Genomic DNA, 20,115 nt, shown 5'->3' with positions numbered 1-20,115 from the left:
TGCCAAATGCCTTTCGGCTTGTACAATGCGCCAAGGACATTTCAGAGGTGCATGATGGTTATCTTCTCAGACTTCATAGAGAGATCAGTTGAGATATTCATGGACGGCTTTTTAGTATTTCGAGTTCCTTTAAAGAATGTTTGAACAGTTTAGAAGAAGTTTCAGAGAAATGTGAAACAACACGACTCGTTTTAAGATAGGAGAAGCGTCACTTCATGGTTAGAGAGGGAATTGTGCTTGGGCACAAGATCTCCAATGCGAAATTGGAAGTAGACCTCGCGAATATTGATGTGGTGAGCAAGTTGTCGCTGCCTTCAGATGTCAAACAATTGAGAAACTTTTTGAGACACGCTCGATTCTATAGATGTATCAAAGGATTTTTCCAAATCGCCAAACCTCTCAATAACCTATTATGCGCCGATCAACCCTGTAACTTTAATGAGAAATGCAATCAGGTGTTTCAAACTTTAAAAAACGCGTTGACCTCAATGCCCATCCTCATCACGTCGGATTGGTCATAACCATTTGAACTCATGTGTGATGCGAGTGATGTGGCGGTAGGGGCTATGCTAGGTTAAAAGAAAAACAAAATGATCCACCCTATCTACTATGTGAGCAAAACCGTCAATGAGGATCAAAAGAATTATACTACTATAGAGAATGAGTTGCTCGCGATAGTATTTGCGATTGAAAAATTTAAGAGCTATATCGTAGGTTCTAAAGGTACAATACACTCTAATCATTCTGCAATTTGATATCTCATGGTGAAGAAGGACACCAAGTGGCGATTGATTAGATGGATTCTATTTCTCTTGGAGTTTTATTTAGAGATTATAAATCGCAAAGGTACCGAGAACTAGGTGGCAAATCACTTGTAGCGTCTTAACAATGAAACATTCCAACGCGAGAAAAGAGAAATTGAAGATGGATTTCCTGATAAACAACACTTTCAGGTTGAAGTAAAAGAACTCTGATATGCAGACATACTCAATTACTTGGTATGCAAAACATGGCCGCAAAACTTCAACAACCAGAAAAGAAAAAAGTTGTTTCATGAGTGCCATTTCTATACGTAGCCACCTAATTTTATCCTACATTTTTTTAAAATATATTAATTGTAATAATGGCTAAGATTTTTTATTAATTCACTTTGTTAAAAAAGAAAAAAGTAATTTTTTTTTGTAATAATATAAACTCTTATGATAATTGTTATTATTATTATTATTTTTAAAATCTTCTATTAAAAGGGAAAATAAAAAACATTAATGAAATTATCTATCTTTAACAAAAAAAAAATAATAATTTATCACTTTTGACTTATTTTTGTCATTTTAGGAAATAAACAAAATATTTTATTTTATACAAAATCTTTTAATATCATATTTGATTTATCATTTTTGGAAAAAAAATTATAATTTATTTTATACAAATTATTTTAATTTATCTTTATCACTTTAGGAAAAAAGCAAATAAATTTATTTTGGACAAAATCTTTCAATATCATATTTTGACTATTTTAGCAAAAAGAAAATTAATAAAATTACATAATATCTAATTTGATTTTGTACGTATTAAATTTTCCTAATTTGTGGCACACCCCGGGTTTATAAATAGGGACCTTTGTCATTTGGAAAATGGGAGAAAAATTGCTTTAGAGAGAATTTTTACGAAAAAAATCGTACTAGAGAAAATCTCTACGAGAGGAAAAAGAAATTAGACTGTTTAGAGAATCTCTACAAAAAATTTTAAGAAACCTATTTCTCTACAAAAGGTAGGTTGTTAATTTTTTCTTTTCATTATTTTTATTTTTATTTATTTATTTTTCTTTTTTTCTTTACCCTAAATCTAATCCCATAAAGAAAAAACTTAGTTGGAGGTCCTATTAGGTAGGGATTTATTCCCAATAATCCGTACCTCATACAACAAGTAATTCCTTGGAGATTCAATCCTTATTTTTATTTTTCTCTTATTTAATCGTAGAGAGAGAAAAAAATGCATGAGGATTTTTTTTTGGCTACTTTTTCATCGTTATGTTATTAAAAAATAGTCACTTAACATTACAGCTTGAGGATTAAATCCTTATTTTTTGCTACTACGGCCACCTCTACTTATACTACCACCTCTACCTCTACTACAACCTCCACTACTACCTCCACTACTACCTCCACTACTACCTCTCTACTACTACCTCTACTACTACGACTACAACTACTGAACCTCTTTCAATTTCAGTTTTAAAGATGATATGACTGACATTAATCGTTCATTTTCTTCCATCAGATCTTGAACTCTCTCTTTTTGTATTGCTCTAGCTTCAGTGTCTTCTTTCTTCAACATCTTGAGTTTCTCAAAAGTTAGATCTTCACCACCATCTTCATCAGAACATTCACTATCGTCTCCAAGATCGATTTCGATAATGCATGCTATGTAGGCATTCATGCCACTGTCATCTTCCGTATCATCAGTGTCCTCATCTGACAAGGTAGCATGATAGTTTCTTTTGTCTTCTTAAAAATGTGGGACATTCAGTCTGATAATGACCAACTCTCCCACATTCTCTACATCTGAAAATCCTTCCTTCTCCCTCCTTTTTCATTTCATAATCACTGCCCCTTCCTATTTTAGACTTCATTATACCTTCTTATAGTGTTCTCACCATCTTTTCTTCAATATTGATTTAGATTTTGAGCATTTGATCCTCTAATATTCATATTTTGGAATTTCTTGACCACTTTAGAGAACTGCTTCGTTAGTAGAGCTATTGACTCATCCATGTTAACTTCGTTATCAGATTGATCCACTGTTCTCTTTCTTTATATATGGATTTAAAAGTGATCCCCTTACCTTTCTTGTTCTCTCTATCAGATATAGCCATTTCAAACGTAAGCAGAGACCCAAATAACTCATCAAGTTTTAAAGTAGTAATATCGTGTGCTTCCTTTATGGCAATGACCTTCATGTCAAATTTCCTAGGTAGAGACAAAAGCACCTTCCGCACAATCTTAGAATCAGGAATTTTTTCACCAAGCAACAGTGATTCATTAGCAATCTCTAGAACTCTCTCATTTTTCTCTAAAATTGATTCATCTTCAGACATTTTCAATGCTTCAAATTTAGATGTTATCAGCTGTAATCTGGATATCTTGACTTTAAAAGTTCCTTCATAAGCAACTTCCAATATTCTCCGTACTTCTTTGGCTGTACTGCAGAAGTTTATAAGTTTGAACACATATAGGTCTACACCACTAAATATTGCATTTAGAGCTCTAGCATTCGCAACTAATGCTTGTTCTTCAGCATCAGTCCAATCAACTTCAGGTTTCGAAACTGAAACACTATCCACAGTAACCATCAAAGGTTCATAACTAGCCATGAGAGCTCTCCATGCTCTTCCATCTAATGTTTTAATAAAAAATATCATACAAGGGTTCCAATATGAGTAATTTTTTTCATCCAATACAGGAGGATGAGAAGCTGATGGTCCCTTTCAGATTATCTCCATGATCTAGTAACCTAGCTCTGATACCAATTGAAACAACAATGTGATATAATCAATTAAATCTTAAGTTAATACTAAAGCTAATGACAATTGTAATAGCTAGAGGGACAACATAATAGACAAGGGCAAGGGCATACTTGTAATAGCAACCCAGTTCAGCCAATGTTGCCTATGTCCGGGGAGCTGCGTGTCAAGGGCATACTTGTCCAAGGTATTATTTACCTATGGTCGTATGCCCGAATACCCCTAAATTGTTTTATCTTTATGTCTTGAAAGTAGTCTAGGTTAATTCTTTCATTTTCGTATCGCCGAGTCACAGTGTGACATTTCGGTTTTTTCATATGCAAGCCTGCCAAGGCCAAAAATCTCAATATGTACTATAGGGGGTACATGAGTAGTCCGACCCCAGCCCAAGCCTTGTCGCACTCTTTGCAAGCTAAGTTATTTCCTTTGCAATTGACAGTCTTCAATGCTTTCTTTTATCATGTTTTCAACTATTTACTTTCTCTCTCTCGTTTTATAAAAACATTTTCTCGAGAACGTGGAGGGAGGCTACATCATACCGCGAGTTTGTCCGCAGGTTTCGAATATTAAACGGCTGACTTGTTGATCGAGTAAAACAAGTGCCGCACAATCGTGTTTGAAAGTTACGATTATGACAAGTGGTATCAGAGTCAAATCGGCTAATTGACAGTAAGACCAAAGTATGTCGTTGGCGAATCCATCGGGCAAGACCCACAAAAACCGACTAGCAGAACTAGAAGAGCAGATGCTATACCTAGCTGAAGTTCTCGACTCCATCCACTACTTGGAGTCCCGTCTTGAAGAAATTTCCAAGAAAGCTGGTACAATCGATGTGGTAACTGGCCGTGTCGAAGGGTTACCGATACAAAAGTTGTTGGCAAGAGTCGACACCCTAGAAACAAACACAAACGTCAGAAGAACTTTTAACTACAAGTGTGGGTACAGTTCATCGAGCTTTGCTGCCCACATGGAAGAACGTGTCAGCGAGTTAGACAGTTTTCAGAAGACACTCTTAGAGATGATAAATGGCATGTCGGAGGATTTTCGAGTTATCCTCGATGTCGTTAGGAATGAAATCGCAGACGTGAACGCGAGGCTGAATCTCACAATGCAAGCAATGGCAAACCAAGCTCGAGCTGAAGAAGCAATTTCAGTTAGCAAAGTAAAGATCCCGGAACCAAAGCCGTTCTGTGGGGCAAGAGATGCAAAGGCCCTAGAGAACTATATTTTTTACCTCGATTAGTACTTCAAGGCCACAAACACCATCACCGAGGAGGTCAAAGTGGCATTGGCAATGATGCATCTGTCTGAGGATGCCAAATTGTGGTGGAGGTCCCGATATATTGACATATAGGAAGGGCGTTGCACAATAGATACTTGGGACGCTCTAAAGAAAGAACTTTGCTCGCAATTCTTCCCCAAGAATGTGGAAATCCTTGCTCGACGAAGATTGCCTAATCTAAAACACATTGGCAAGATTCGGGAGTACATGAAGTAGTTTGCGGGGCTGATGTTAGACATCCGCGATATGTCAGAGAAAGACAAAGTTTTCTGTTTTTTCGAAGGGCTGAAACCGTGGGCCAAGACCAAGTTATATGAACAAAGGGTCCAAGACCTCACGTTAACGTATCCAGCAGCCGAACGGTTGTTCGATCTGACCAGTGACTCTCAAAATGTGAGACATGACCAAAGTTCCTCACCTAGAAGGAACAGGAATAGTCGCTCGAGTTCTCCCAAAGATGTCGAGGGAGGCAAAGATTTCGGTAGAGACCGCAGACCTTACCAATCAAACACAGAGAATACTCGGCGAAGACCGAATAACCGAAGTCCACCCAAGCGTCCCCTCAGTTGTTTCATATGCGAAGGGCCACATCTGGCAAGAGAATGTCTGAATAAAGTCTACTTCCATGCGTTTCAGACCTCATTAATCCCGGATTCAGACGATAAGTCGAATAAAGCTGAGAGTGAAGTGGGCCAAATAAAAGGAGGCGGGAAGACTCGAATAGGAGCCATAAAACACCTGTGGTCTCTCCAGAAAAAGTCAAGGGAGAGAAACGTACCAATAAAAAAGGAGTTATTGTATGTTGACACCTGGATCAACCAAAAATAGACAAAAAGCACTATGATTGATTCCGGTGCAACTCATAACTTTATAATAGAAGTAGAGGCCAAACGTCTAAGACTCCGTTGGGAGAAGGATTAGAAAGAATGAAAGTCGTGAATATTGTTGCCCTACCTGTCGTCAGGCTAGTGAAACAAACGACGATAAAGTTGGGAGGGTGGAAAGGCCCCGTAGACTTTGTGGTTGTAAAGATGGCGACTTCGACATAGTGTTAGGAATGGAGTTCCTCCTTGAACATCAAGTCATACCAATGCCCTCACCCAAATGTCTAGTGATTACTGGGTCTTTCCCCACAGTACTGCAAGCAGATATTCGTCAGCCTAACAGGTTTAAAGTGATATCGGCCATACAACTAGATGAGAGCCTCGTCCAATAGGAACCGCCATCCGCAGCGATCCTGCTTGGGGCGTTGAGAAAACTACGGGAGACAGTCCTCAAAGACACTTTGTGTGTCCCTGAGAAGTACCATGGTGTGATGCCGAAAAGTTGGCCCAAGTCCTTATCGATGCGAAAGATGACCCACCAGGGGATAGAATCGCCGCCAGAGGCGAAAGCGCCTGCGAAGAATGCTTATCGCATGGCGCCGTCGAAGTTAGCCGAACTTCAGAAACCATCAAAGATGTTGTTGAATACAGGATCTAGTAGATCTGTACAAGCTCTGTATGGAGTCCCGATCCTTTCCTTAAAGAAGAAGGATAGAAACCCACAACAGTGTATTGATCGTCGTATCCAGAGTAAGTTCACAGTTCACCGCAAATATCCACTCCCTGCACTCACCAAGTTGTCTGACCGCCCACGTGGGGTGAAGTATTTTTTGAAGTCGGACATCCGATCGAGGAATTGTCAAGTAAGAAAAATGAAGGCAGAGGGACTCGAGACAACTTGTGTCACTGGACTTGGAACATACGAGTTCCCCGTAGTGCCATTTAGTCTTATCGATGTCAAAGGAGGAAAGTGTTGTTTTGGGCAGAGCCAGATAAACGTGTTAAATCATATGGTAGAGTGCCACCAAGTTAGGTTGTTGGCAGAAGAAGACACTCAGTGGAGTGGGAGCCTCGAATGTCAGGCCGCTTTCAATGGTCTGAAGCAAGCCACAATTGAGGAGCCAAGTCTTAAGGTCGCCGATGCGACCAAGCCTCCCAAAGTTGATGTCGAGCAATTCAACTATCACTAAAAGAAATCGGACCTTTAATGTCAGTTGGAAAAAATAAAAACAGAGCTTTAATGTCGGTTTTCAAAAAGCAGATATTTAATGTCGGTTTTAAATCGACATTAAAGAGGGAGCTTTAATGTCGATTTAAAACCGACATTAAACATCTGCCTTTTGAAAAGCGACATTAAAGTTATGATATTTTTTTATTTTATAAAAAATTAAATATTTCTCTCTATTACTTTACCTTTCTCATGCCACATGATTTCTTCCTCTCTTTCAATTTCTTTCTTCTCTTTTCAATCTCATCTTACTTTCTTCCATTTATTCTTCGAACAGCCGACGCCGTCACCACCACTGTCACTTAGTCTCTCTCATTTCTCTCATCTCCCTCATCAGCTCTAACTTCTTTTATCGCCGACCATCGCAGCCGTGTATTTCCGTCGCTAACCATCGCAACTTTGTATTTTTATTTGCCACCATGTGAACATCATTTAGCTTGTTCTATTTGCAAGTCTTCACGATTCTTCTTGACATCAAAGTGGTGAGTTTTTTGGGGCTTTTCTTCCATCTCAGATTTTATTCCCACATTTCTCTCTCTCTTTCTCTTCAACCTTTGAACAAATCCTTCAAATCCAATCAAGTTTCTCTCACTGTTCTTTGAATTCTTGCCTTGGGACTAGAGTGTGATTAATGGTTCATAGATCCATAGTTTGCACTTGTATAGAATCGTTATTGGTAGGTATATCCTGTTAGGATGGTTGCAAGGCGGTCTGACAGACTTCAAAATGTCTTTTTTGTTTCTAGTGGATTTCAGATTTCACCTTGTGCTATGTGAGAAGATGAGGAAGATGCATTCTTGAGTTATTAGTTTATGCTCATAAGATGTTTGATGAAATGTCTCGTAAAAGTCTCTTTTTCTTATGCATTGAGTAAGCGTTTTATTTGGTTTCTTAGTATTATTTTTGTGAATGTATGTTGTTCAAAAGATGCAAACTCCTAAGGAATGTTGGTTTTAACATAGGAAACATATTGTATCATTGTATTATTTATTTCTTTTGTTATTGAACTGAAAGGTTTTGGTTAATATTTATATTCTTCATCTAAGACTTGCTACTATTCTGGTATATAGGTGATTAAGGGGGTTTCCCATGTACAAAGTAGAAAAATAGGCAGTAAACTGAAGTTTGAACTTGAGAGATTTCTCAGTTTTGACAAAGTTGTTATACAAAATATTGTTGACGACATCAAAACTGCAGTTGAAAATGCATATCCAAACATTGTCTCCTGTGCTGACATTAGCCATTGCATCTAATTCAGCCATCGTCTTGGTAAAGTCGTTATTTGTCACTTTATTAATTTATGGTGAATTCAAAATAGATACTTTAATCTTACAAAAACGTAAGTTGTTAATGGAATGTTTTTTTTTTTTTTTTTTTTGCAGTAATTACAATTGTTTATCATTTGTCAGGCAGGAGGAAGGGGTTGGGAGGTTCAACTAGAAAGAAGAGATAGCAGAATAGCATATAGATCAGGAGCTGTGAGTAATCTTCAAAGTCCTTTTGAACCTCTTGCAAATCTTACAATCAAGTTTGTCAACGTTGGTCTTAATTCTACTAATCTTGTCTCTTTATCTGGTAAGTCTCTAAGAATCACAATAATAATTATCTCATTGTGATATGTCCTTCTACGACCATACTTTCTTAAACATCATATTTAAATCATAATTTAAAAAGGATCGAATCTTTAAGATTGAGATTAGATATAGTGTATACAAACATTAATCGTATTAGTTAAGCTATATACTCATGTTAGCAGGTCTGTTTGTCTAACAATTAATCGTATTATTTTCACTCTTACACATTTCTTTTCCACATACAACCATTGGCAATATCATCTATTTTCATTTGGCATTTTCTTCATGTTGTTCAATAACTTGAAGTTGAATTATACTTTCCCCTGCTTGCATATTAAATTGCTCGTTTCTTGCATTTATTACCACTTACCATAATTTTTATTAGTTAGAGTCTCTTCCATTTCTATATTTATTGTGAACATATTTTGGGCATAAATGATAAACTGTTGCATTTTTTTAGTATGAAATTCAATTTTTTTGTGACATAAAATTTTAAATTTAGCACCAAACATCATCTGTAATTTAGTTTGTAATATGGTTTGACACAAAAGCTTTGTTTAATATTTTGTTTGGTTAATGTCTATAGTTATGAACTTATGTCTGTAATTTAATTTGTAATATGTCGTTATGCTGCTGCCTCTTTCTCTTTCGAATGTAACTTATTTAAATTAGATTTAAATTTTGCCTAAAATCATTTGTTCAAAATCTATTGATTTCTAAAGGATGATGAGAGATGGTTTTTCAAAATCTATTGATTTCATAAGAGGGTGTGGTTATTAGCCATAATCTATTGATAGCCTTCTTGACTGTCTTTTTTGTTAATTCTCCCTTCGAGCTTTATTGGCTGTCTCTTATCCAAAGAATATTCTTCTCTATTAAGGCTTGTGGAAGCTTCCATATCATTGTTTATCTCATTCATTTTGTTCTATTTGATTGGTGGTTATTGAAGGAACTCATATCTTTTCTTTGAATGCTGATTTTTCAAGGTTTCAATGTATTTTCAAGACAAGCATCGGCCTTAGCTTATTTAATTTGAAGTTGTCAGAGAAAAAGCTTCTTTTTGTTGGTGTCTCTCTCTATTCTATTTGCAAAATTTTCTGACTTATGCTTAACAGGGATTGTATCTATTCTAGTTTAGGTATCTTGTATTGTTCTCTTTTTGGTTCTATGTATATTAAGTGTGGTTTCATTGTATTGATGGAATTTTTTCTCCTGAAGGCCCTTGATAGTGGTGTTGCATTGTTGAAAGTAGTCAAGCTAGCCACGGGGCACAATGCAATTGATATGGTTGGAACAATTCTATTAAATATATTACGAGGTGATATTGCAAGGTATTTTAATAGTAAGACTTTTTTTTTGGTCAATTACTTTATCCCTCATTTGGGCTGTATTAGACTGAAGTGATGCTTTGTATTTGTAGATTGAGTAGATGTACTACATTAATTACCGATGAAGATGGACCAATTCCAAGATGAAAACCTTTCAAGTACACATATGGAAAGAAGATAGTAATATATTTTATATTTTGGTCTCATAGCTCTAGAGCAAATCTTGCATCATGTAGCTTATTTTGATGACTGACCTACAAATAGTACAAAGGAAGCTTTTGAGAAAGTCGTTTTCATCAAAACTTAGAAGACTAATGCTCGAATAGAGGATAGTTACCTTTTAATATATTGGGTTTTAACTGTTTTTTGTGAAGATGTGCATCCTTAGTCGTGTTAGCTTCTCTTATTTAGTCAATTACAATTTATGATCTAAACTCATACTTTCCATATCTTTCTCTTTATGTGTAGTTCAATACCAAAAATTCATATAGGCAAGAAGAGATTGACGAGATTCGAACTGAATGGGCAGCTTTTGTTAGTAGGTTTGTGTAAGCTTTTAAATGTGTTTTTTGGTTGAGTTAAGTTAAGTTTTTGTAGGGACAGGCAGTCCTATAGTTTTTTGAAGGGCAGGTGGTCTCGTACTAATTGTTGTTTGTTAGATAGTTTGTACGTATACTTTAGTTAGTGAAGGAACTTTCTGTTGTACATATACATTGGTTATTAATCACGATCTTATATATTATCTTTATATTTTTTAGTTTTCACTTACAGTTTTTGGTTGTTTATTTAAATATGTGATTATATATAGGAGTTGGATGATTGTATTTATTGTAGTACTATATAAAAGGGTGGAAAGGTGTGCTGATATTTTAGGTGTTGGATGATCGTATTTGCTGTAGTACTATATGGAAGTTTGGAAAAGTGTGCTGGTATTTTAGTGTTGGATCTTATGCATTGCAGGTGCTTATTATTGGTTTTCCATGGAGGACAGGATGTGTTGTTTGATATGTGTGATTATATATATAAGTGGATATCTTAAAGGATTTGGAGTAGTTGGACTTATAGTGTTGAATATAGTTGTGTTTATTGATATGTGATTATATGTAGGTGTTGGATGATGTGTATTTGTTGTAGTTCTATATGGAAGTGTATGCTGGAATTTTAGGTATTCTTGTGTGCATTGTGTCACAATCGTAACTTCTCAACACGATTGTGCGGCACTTGCTTAGCTCAATCAGCAAGTCAGCCGTTCGAAAATCGGAATCCGCGGTCAAACTCGCGGTATGACGTAGCCTCCCTTCCCGTTATTGGAAAAATGTTTTTATAAAACGGGAGAGAGAAAGTAAATAGTTGAAAACGTCATAAAGAAAGCATTGAAGACTGTCAATTGCAAGGAAAATAACTCAACATGCAAAAAGTGCGACAAGGCTTGGGCGGGGGTCGGACTTAGTCATGTACCCCCTATAGTACATATTGAGAATTTTGGCCTTGGCGGCTTGCATATGAAAAAGCCGAAATGTCACACTATGACTCGGCGACACCTAAACGAAAGAATTAACCTAAACTACTTTCAAGACATAAAGATAAAGTGATTTGGGGGTATTCGGGCATACGACCATCGGTAAATAATACTATGGACAATTATGCCCTTGACATTCTCCCCCACCTAAATGGTTGACGTCCCCGTCAACTGGCGAAGCTTGAAATCTTCTATCTTCTGCTTCCACGCTTCAAGATCTTCGACACGTTCCCAGCTGGTCTCCTCCACAGGAAGGTTCTTCCACCTTACCAGATACTCGTGGATCCTTCGTGCGGGTCTTCTGCCCTTCCTTACTCGCTCGGCCAGAATTTCTTCAACATCTTTGTCTTCCTTCTGACTAAGGTTGATAATTGGGCGAGTTACGATATTCCGCTGCAGGTCTTTCGTGTCTTGGTGGTACGGCTTCAGGTTGCTAACATGAATTACTGGGTAGATTTTCATCCATATGGGCAACGCTACTCTGTAAGAAGTATTCCCTACCTTTTTCAACACTTCAACTGGTCCTTCGTACTTCCTGACGAGACGTTGGTCTTTGCGTCCTCGAAACCTGACTTGCTCTGGTCGTAGTTTGATGAGTACCTGGTCTCCCGCTCGAAACTCAAGGGGCCGTCGCTTCTTATCTGCCCACTTCTTCATTCGCTTCGATGCTTTTTCTAAGTACGCTCGGGCGATGTCGTTTGTCTGTCTCCACTCCTTCGTGAAATTGAGGGCTTGAGGGTTCTTCCCTGCAAAAGGATGATCAACAAGGTGTGGCAGTACTGGTTGCCTCCCAGAAACAATCTCAAATGGGCTTCTCCCTGTAGATGAACTTGTCTGAGCGTTGAAACAGAATTGGGCTACGTCCAACAGCTGGACCCAATTCTTTTGCCTTGCGTTTACAAAATGGCGCAAGTATTCCTCGAGCATGCAGTTGAATCGGTCAGTCTGGCCGTCAGTTTGGGGATGGTAGCTTGAGGATATGTTCAGACTCGTCCCCAAGAAGGAAAATAATTCCGTCCAGAAGGAGCCAATGAATCTACCATCTCTGTCGCTCACTATACTTGTCGGGACTCCCCACAACTTAACAACATGCTTAAAGAACAATTGAGCTGTTGTTTCTACTGAACACTGCTTGGTGGCGGGGATGAAGGTGGCGTACTTTGAAAAACGATCAATGATGACTAAAATGGCTTCAAAGTCGCCTACCTTAGGGAGATGGGTGATGAAGTCCATAGAGACACTCTCCCAAGGTCTTGTTGGAACCGGTAGAGGGTCAAGAAGTCCAGCAACCTTCACTTTCTCTACCTTATCTTGTTGGCAGATGAGGCACGTCTTAGTGTACTGCATGACATCATCTCTCATATTCGGCCAAAACTAACCCTTCTTCAACAGGGCGTACGTCCGCTGCCATCCGGGATGGCCAGCCCATAGAGTGTCGTGACACTCGTACAACAATTTCTTCCTTAAGTCCCCTGCTCTTGGAACATATAGTCGATTGCCCTTTGTGACTAACAAGTCTTCCTCGACCCAAAACTGTCGTGTTTTGCCCGCCTTCGCTAAATTCATGACATTCTGAGCGGCATGATCTTTCTGTAGGAACTCTCTAAAGGTGTCTCTGACCGACCCACCAATCTCGCTCTCCTGGAGGTGAGCTAACAGGCATATGGCTGCATGTTCTTGTTTTCGACTTAGGGCATCAGCAGCCTGGTTGCTCGACCCCTTCTTGTGCTTAAATTCGAAGTCGAACTCGGCCAGAAATTCCTGCCATCTTGCTTGTTTCGAGGTCAACTTTGGCTGGGTAAAGAAGTGGCAGGTTGCACTGTTGTCCGTCTTCACTACAAACGACGACCCTAATAGGTATTGTCTCCAGGCCCTTAAACAATGTACTACTGCGAGCATTTCTTTTTCGGACACAATATACCTCCTTTCGGCTGCATTCAATTTTCGACTTTCGTATGCGATCGGGTGCCCATTCTGTAGAGCACACCCCCCAACGCATAATCAGACGCATCTGTCTCGACTTCGAAAGGTTTGGTCACATCCGCAATCCCTAGAAGTGGCCCCTCCATCAAGGCTTGTTTTAGGCCGTCAAAGGCGGCTTGGCACTCGGGGTCCCAATTCCAGTGAACGTCTTTTTTCAGTAGCTCAGTCAGCGGGCTTGCTCGTTTCGAGAATCCCTCGACAAATCGACGATAGTAATTTGCCAACCCGAGGAAGGAGCGTAACTCTGAGACTGATTTCGGCATTGCCCAGTAGCGTATCGCAGCAATCTTCCCTTCTTCCATTCAAATTCGGCCACACTCTATCACATGGCCCAAGAAGTTTATCCGCTCTTGTGCAAAAGAGCATTTTTCTCTTTTGATGTACAGTTGATTCTCCTTCAATTTCTGAAAAACCTTTTGTAGGTGGTCTCTATGTTCCTCCATGGTCGTACTATAGACCACTATATCATCCAGGTAGACTACTACGAATTTATCGAGATATTCGTGGAAGACCTGGTTCATCAACGTGCAGAAGGTGGCAGGGGCATTGGTGAGACCAAATGGCATTACGAGGAATTCGAACGCACCATATCGGGTGACACAGGTTGTCTTCGGTTCATCTCCCTCTGCAATTCTCACTTGGTAGTATCCCGACCGCAAGTCTAACTTTGAAAAATACTTTGCCCCATGTAAGCGGTCGAACAAGTCAGTAATTATGGGAAATGGATACTTGTTACGGACTGTGAGCTTATTTAGGGCGCGATAATCAATGCACAGTCGTAAACTCCCATCTTTCTTCCTTTGGAAAAGAACTGGGGCCCCATACGGAGCTTTTGCAGGCCTGATAAACCCTGCATTCAGTAGTTCATCTAACTGTTTCCGAAGTTCAGCTAACTCCGGAGGCGCCATACGATAAGCATTCTTCGCAGGCGGTTTTGCCCCTGGCACTAACTCGATCTCATGATCAATCATTCTCCGAGGTGGCAAAGACTTGGGCAAACTATCGGGCATCACATCACGGTATTTCTCTAGCACGCGCATGATCTCCTTAGGGACTGTCTCCCCTGAGTTCTCTGACGATTTGAGTGGGATGGCCATAAATGTTGGTTCGTCTCGAGAGAGACCCTTCTTTAATTGCATGGCCGAGATCATTTTCAATCCATCTGGCTAACGTAGGTCAGTCTGTACAACCGAGGGTGTAGGTCCAGTGATCACCAAGCATTTGGCCAAAGGCATTGGGATTACCTGATGTTCAAGTAGGAACTCCATTCCCAGTACCACATCAAAGTCATCCATTTTTACTACTACAAAGTCTACGAGGCCACTCCATCCTCCCAATCTTATCATCGTTCGTTTCACTAGTCCGATGATAGGTAGGGCAGCAGAATTCACGGCTTTCATTCTTCCAGCATCCTTCTTCCAGCAGAGATTCAAACGTTTAGCTTCTACTTCTGTTATGAAATTGTGGGTGGCACCGTAGTCAACCATAGTGCTTTTGGTTGGCTTCTGGTTGATCCAGGTGTCAACGTACATTAAGCCCCTTTTCACTGGCGTGTTCGTCTCCCCCACCTTTTTCTGGAGAGATGATAGAAATTTCAAGGCCCCCATTCGAGGGTTATCGACTTCTTCTGTCTGGTCTACTTCTCTCTCGGTCTGACTTTGTTGATTGTCTGAATCTGAGGCTAAAGATGCCTGGAATGCATTGAAAGCAGTTTTGTTCGGGCATTCCCTGGCCATGTGTGGTCCCTTACATATGAAGCAACTAAGAGGACGATTGGACAGATTCTGGTTACTTGATCCTCGCCAGGAGTTTCCAGTATTCGATTGATGGGATCTACGATCTCCATTAAAGCGTCTGTCCCCTCCTGTAGTTTTAGGAGAACTTGGGTGGTTGTTCCTACTTCCTCCAGATGAGGAACTTGGATGACGTCTCGTATCTTGAGAGTCGTTAGACAGGTCAAACAGCCATTCGGCTGCAGCATACGCGGACGTGAGGTCTTGAACTCTTTGTTCATATAGCTTTGTCTTCGCCCACGGCTTCAATCCTTCGACAAAACAGAAAACTTTGTCTTTCTCGGACATATCGCGTATATCCAACATCAGTCCCGCGAACTCTTCACATACTCCCGAATACTACCGGTGTGTTTCAGCTCGCGTAACTTCCGTCGAGCCAAGATCTCGACATTTTCAGGGAAGAATTGTGAGCGAAGCTCTCTCTTCAAAGCGTCCCAAGTATCTATTGTGCAACGTCCCTCCTGGATGTCAACAAATCGGGACCTCCACCATAACTTGGCATCCTCAGACAGATGCATCGTCGCTAACGTGACTTTGGCTTCCTCTGTAACCGTGTTTGTGGCCCTGAAGTACTGCTCCAAGTCAAAGATATAGTTTTCTAGGGCCTTCGCGTCTCTTGCCCCACAGAAGGGCTTTGGTTCCGGTATCTTCACTCTACTAACCGGAATGGCTCCCCCAGCGGGAGCTTGGTTTGCCATTGCTCGCATTGTGAGGCTCAGTCTCGCATTCACATCTACGATTTCGTTTCTGACGACATCGAGGGTAGCTCGGAAATCCTCTCACATGCCGTTGATCATCTCTAACAGTGTCTTTTGAGAGCTGTCCAGCTCTTGAACACGCTCTTCAATATGGGCAACAGAGCCCGTCGAACTGTCTCCACGCTCGTAGTTGACAGTTCTTCCGATGTTTATGTTTGTTTCCAGGGCGTCGACCCTTGCCATCAGCTCTTGTATCGGAAACCCTTCGACACGGCCAGCTACCGCATCGATCGTATTAGTTTTCTCAGAAATTTCATCGAGACGAGACTCCAAGTAGCGAATGAAGTCGGGAACTTCGACTAGGTAGAGCATCTGCTCTTCTAGCTCTACTAGTCGGTCTTTCTGGGCCTTGCCCGATGGATTCGACGACGACATGTTTCAGTCTTATTGTCAATTTGCCAAATTAGCTCTGATACCACTTGTCACAATCGTAACTTCTCAACACGATTGTGCGGCACTTGCTTAGCTCAATCAGCAAGTCAGCCGTTCGAAAATCGGAATCCGCGGTCAAACTCGCGGTATGACGTAGCCTCCCTTCCCATTCTTGGAAAAATGTTTTTATAAAACGGGAGAGAGAAAGTAAATAGTTGAAAACGTCATAAAGAAAGCATTGAAGACTGTCAATTGCAAGGAAAATAACTCAACATGCAAAGAGTGCGACAAGGCTTGGGCGGGGGTCGGACTTAGTCATGTACCCCCTATAGTACATATTGAGAATTTTGGCCTTGGCAGGCTTGCATATGAAAAAGCCGAAATGTCACACTATGACTCGGTGACACCTAAACGAAAGAATTAACCTAAACTACTTTCAAGACATAAAGATAAAGTGATTTGGGGGTATTCGGGCATACGACCATCGGTAAATAATACCATGGACAATTATGCCCTTGACACATTGCAGGTGAACTAGTTATAAGGTTTGTCATTGAGTAGTAGGTATTATAGCCAGTGTGCAGGCAATTTTTTTATTTTCTACAATATACGATGACGAACATTTTCGGATGTAATTCGAGTCAAATAATGTCGATTTTACCGTCATAAAAACTATTGTAAATATGACATTAAATGTGTCTTTAATGTCCGTTTAAAAACGACATTAAAGAAATCTTTAATGTCGGTTAAAAAAATTAAAGACACCTTTAATGTCGGTAGAAAAATGACATTAAAGATATCTCATAAGCGACATTAAAAACATATTTAATGTCGGTTATCTACCGACATTAAAGGCCTTCAATAACACCTTCAAAGATGTCGGTTTATAACCGACATTGAAGACCTTTAATGTCGGTTTATAATCGACATTAAATATGTCTTTAATGTCGGTTATAAACCGACATTAAAGGCCTTTAATAATGCTCGCAAAGATGTCGGTCGCCAAGCTTTAATGTCGATTTTAAACTGACATTAAATGCCAGATTTCTTGTAGTGTATATGCATGAAGAATATCTGCATCATTGTGTTGATGGCAGGCAAAAGAATTGGGTTCAGCTGCTGAATGTAACCTAATTCGGTCACAGTGCTCAAGTAGATTCGCTGATCAAGAGAAGTCAGTTTGAGACTAAAGGTAGTAGGCATTCTGTGTTGTCGCTGCTCACTGATGGCCCTTATGTAGGGAACATCCCTCAAGTTCATATAGTTGAAAAGAAACAGAAGCAAATGGCCGACATCGCTCGAGTGTGCCTAGAAGAAGCTTTAAAGGTGATGGAGAAGAGGGTGGATCAAAAGCCATGCCCCCTTAAGTTCGAGTGGATGACCAAGCTACCGATCTAAGGCGCAACAACGTCGTACGATTATCTATCAACCTGGAACAGGAAGAAAATAGAGAAGTCAAAGAAGTCCTTGTTGACAGAGTAAGGACAGATAGAAGGCCCACGAGGGAGATACATAAATTCCTAATGAAGTGGAAGAACCCCCTAGTGGAGGTAACAAGTAGAGAATGTGTCGAAGATCTTGAAGCGTTGAAGCTGAAGATCAAAGAGCTCCAGCTTCGCCAGTTGACAGAAACGTCAACCGTTTAGGTGGGGGAGAATGTCAAGGGCATACTTGTCCAAGGTATTATTTACCTGTGGCCGTATGCCCGAATACCCCCAAATCGCTTTATCTTTATGTCTTGAAAGTAATCTAGGTTAATTCTTTCGTTTTCGTGTCGTCGAGCCACAGTGTGACATTTCAGCTTTTTCATATGCAAGCCTGCCGAGGCCAAAAATCTCAATATGTACTATAGGGGGTACATGAGTAGTCTGACCCCCATCCAAGGCTTGTCGCACTCTTTGCAAGCTAAGTTATTTCCTTTGCAATTGACAGTCTTCAATGCTTTCTTTTATGATGTTTTCAACTATTTACTTTCTCTCTCCCGTTTTATAAAAACATTTTCCTGAGAACGTGGAGGGAGGCTACATCATACTACGAGTTTGTCAGCGGATTTCAAATATTGAATGGCTGACTTATTGACCGAGCAGAACAAGTGCCGCACAATCTTGTTTGAAACTTACAATTGTGACACTACGTACAGCCCTGATGAGCAATTTTATTAAGATTCACTTTAGTCAATATACATCAAGACAGCATATAAACTCTGTTAAACTATATGACTAAATAACATGCTTCTTAACTTCAGACTTCAGGCTTCCCCTGAATGCATGAGTAACTCTCCTCAATGATATCTGACTTCAGACTCCCCTTGAATGCATGGGCGACTATCTTCGACGATATCTTTATATACTTCTAAAGATTACTGTGACCACACAGACCACTATTTCGTCCTTTTTATTACTCATTAACAATATCAAGTTAGATCAACATGCTGATCTTATAGACATAAGATCATACTACCTTATCGTTCCTGCAGCTTCTGCAATCAGTTCTTTGATAACATTTAGCTGTGAATAATCTTTTTAATATTTTTCCAGGCACGTATCCTTTATGTGAAAACCCTATTTATACATATAAGATCTATATGTGTAAATTTTATTTCTTTAAAGATAATTAGCAAGATTCCTAAAATAAAAGAGAATCCTTTAATTATCTTATCTTTTAAAAATATAATCTCATAAAATCTTTTAGACAAAATCTTCAACAGTTTATTATTTCATTTAGTTTTTTTTTCATTTTTTTCTCCTAATTTATTTATCATTATTATGTATCTTTCTTTTCCTTTTCTTTTAATTTATTTTTCATTTCTATCGTTATATTTAGTATATACATGCATTAATATCCTAAATTATTTACCTAATTTATTGTGTGGTATATTTGATTTGGTTGAAGATGTGTTATTTCTATTTGATCATCATTAAAAAAAATTTGAAAATTTAAAATACTTTTAACCATAATTGCATGTAATTTAGAAATCTTTCTTAAATTTTTCTCTTTAAACTATTTAGAAATTTTTTTGCTTTAAAATTATTTCTTTTAAACTCAAAATTAAATATATATTTCATAAGGTTTCCTAACTTTTTTTTTTTTGTAATAACCCATATCGATTTCGCTACAAAAGTCCTACGATGGAATCTATAACTTCTTTGGAGTTCGTTACTTGTAGATTCTTGAGGTAAGGGATCAATATCTTTGGGAGTCTGAGATTTGATCCCAAGAAAAAATGAATTTAAGTAATGTTTTAAAAAAATCTTTATTCAAAGACTAGCCTATGAAAGATTTGAGAAATTGTAATAATTTCTCGTTTTCTTAAGGTGAGGAATTTTCCTAAATATAGTCAAATTAATGGAATATATTCTACTAATATTTTGGGATCACTTTTTCAAATATTGGAGTAATGAGCAATGAAATAAAAAATAAAAAATCTTTTTTAAATGAATTTTATTCAATACATAAAATATGGCCACCATTTTCTAAACAGGTGCTAACACCTTCCCCGTACACAAATGACTCCTGAACTCAACTCTAATTTTTTCGCAGACCATGTTTTATTTTATTTAAAGTTATTTACTTTATTCTGTTGTCTAATCACACCGTAAAAAAAGATTAGTGGTGACTCCTTTTTTTTCGTTTTTAAAATTAAACCCTTTTCAAGGACGAGGCCGCTCCGCGCCGTCTCAGGTACGTGATGACACTATAGATAGTAAGACTTAAGGAGTATGGTGTAGTCTTTGGGATAAAATAGTATTTTGATCGAGCTGAGGTTACAAACAATCTGTAAAGAATTAACTTACTAATCACTATTATATCAAATTCACAGAAAGATTTAGAGAAAATACCTAGTTTGACTAGAAAATTTCACAAATATCCTAAAATATTTTTTTAAATTAGGATTTCCTATATTTCTGGAACAATTTTAACCTTATCATTA

At 38.8% G+C, this 20,115-nt stretch overlaps 1 protein-coding gene across 1 annotated transcript; it reads left to right on the top strand.

Annotated features, from left to right (window-relative positions):
- The first annotated feature begins 8,060 nt into the window (after positions 1 to 8,060).
- LOC103490070 (cytoplasmic tRNA 2-thiolation protein 1-like) lies at positions 8,061 to 9,906 on the top strand. The gene is made up of 5 exons (XM_008449439.2): positions 8,061 to 8,126; positions 8,267 to 8,432; positions 9,547 to 9,551; positions 9,650 to 9,762; positions 9,852 to 9,906. Exons 1-5 carry the CDS (start codon positions 8,061 to 8,063, stop codon positions 9,904 to 9,906), a joined length of 405 nt encoding a protein of 134 aa, XP_008447661.2.
- The last annotated feature ends 10,209 nt before the right edge of the window (positions 9,907 to 20,115 follow it).

This window comes from Cucumis melo, chromosome 4, assembly GCF_025177605.1.
Source record: "Cucumis melo cultivar AY chromosome 4, USDA_Cmelo_AY_1.0, whole genome shotgun sequence".
Classification (NCBI taxonomy): domain Eukaryota; kingdom Viridiplantae; phylum Streptophyta; class Magnoliopsida; order Cucurbitales; family Cucurbitaceae; genus Cucumis; species Cucumis melo.
This window is presented reverse-complemented; position numbering and strand designations above follow the sequence as displayed.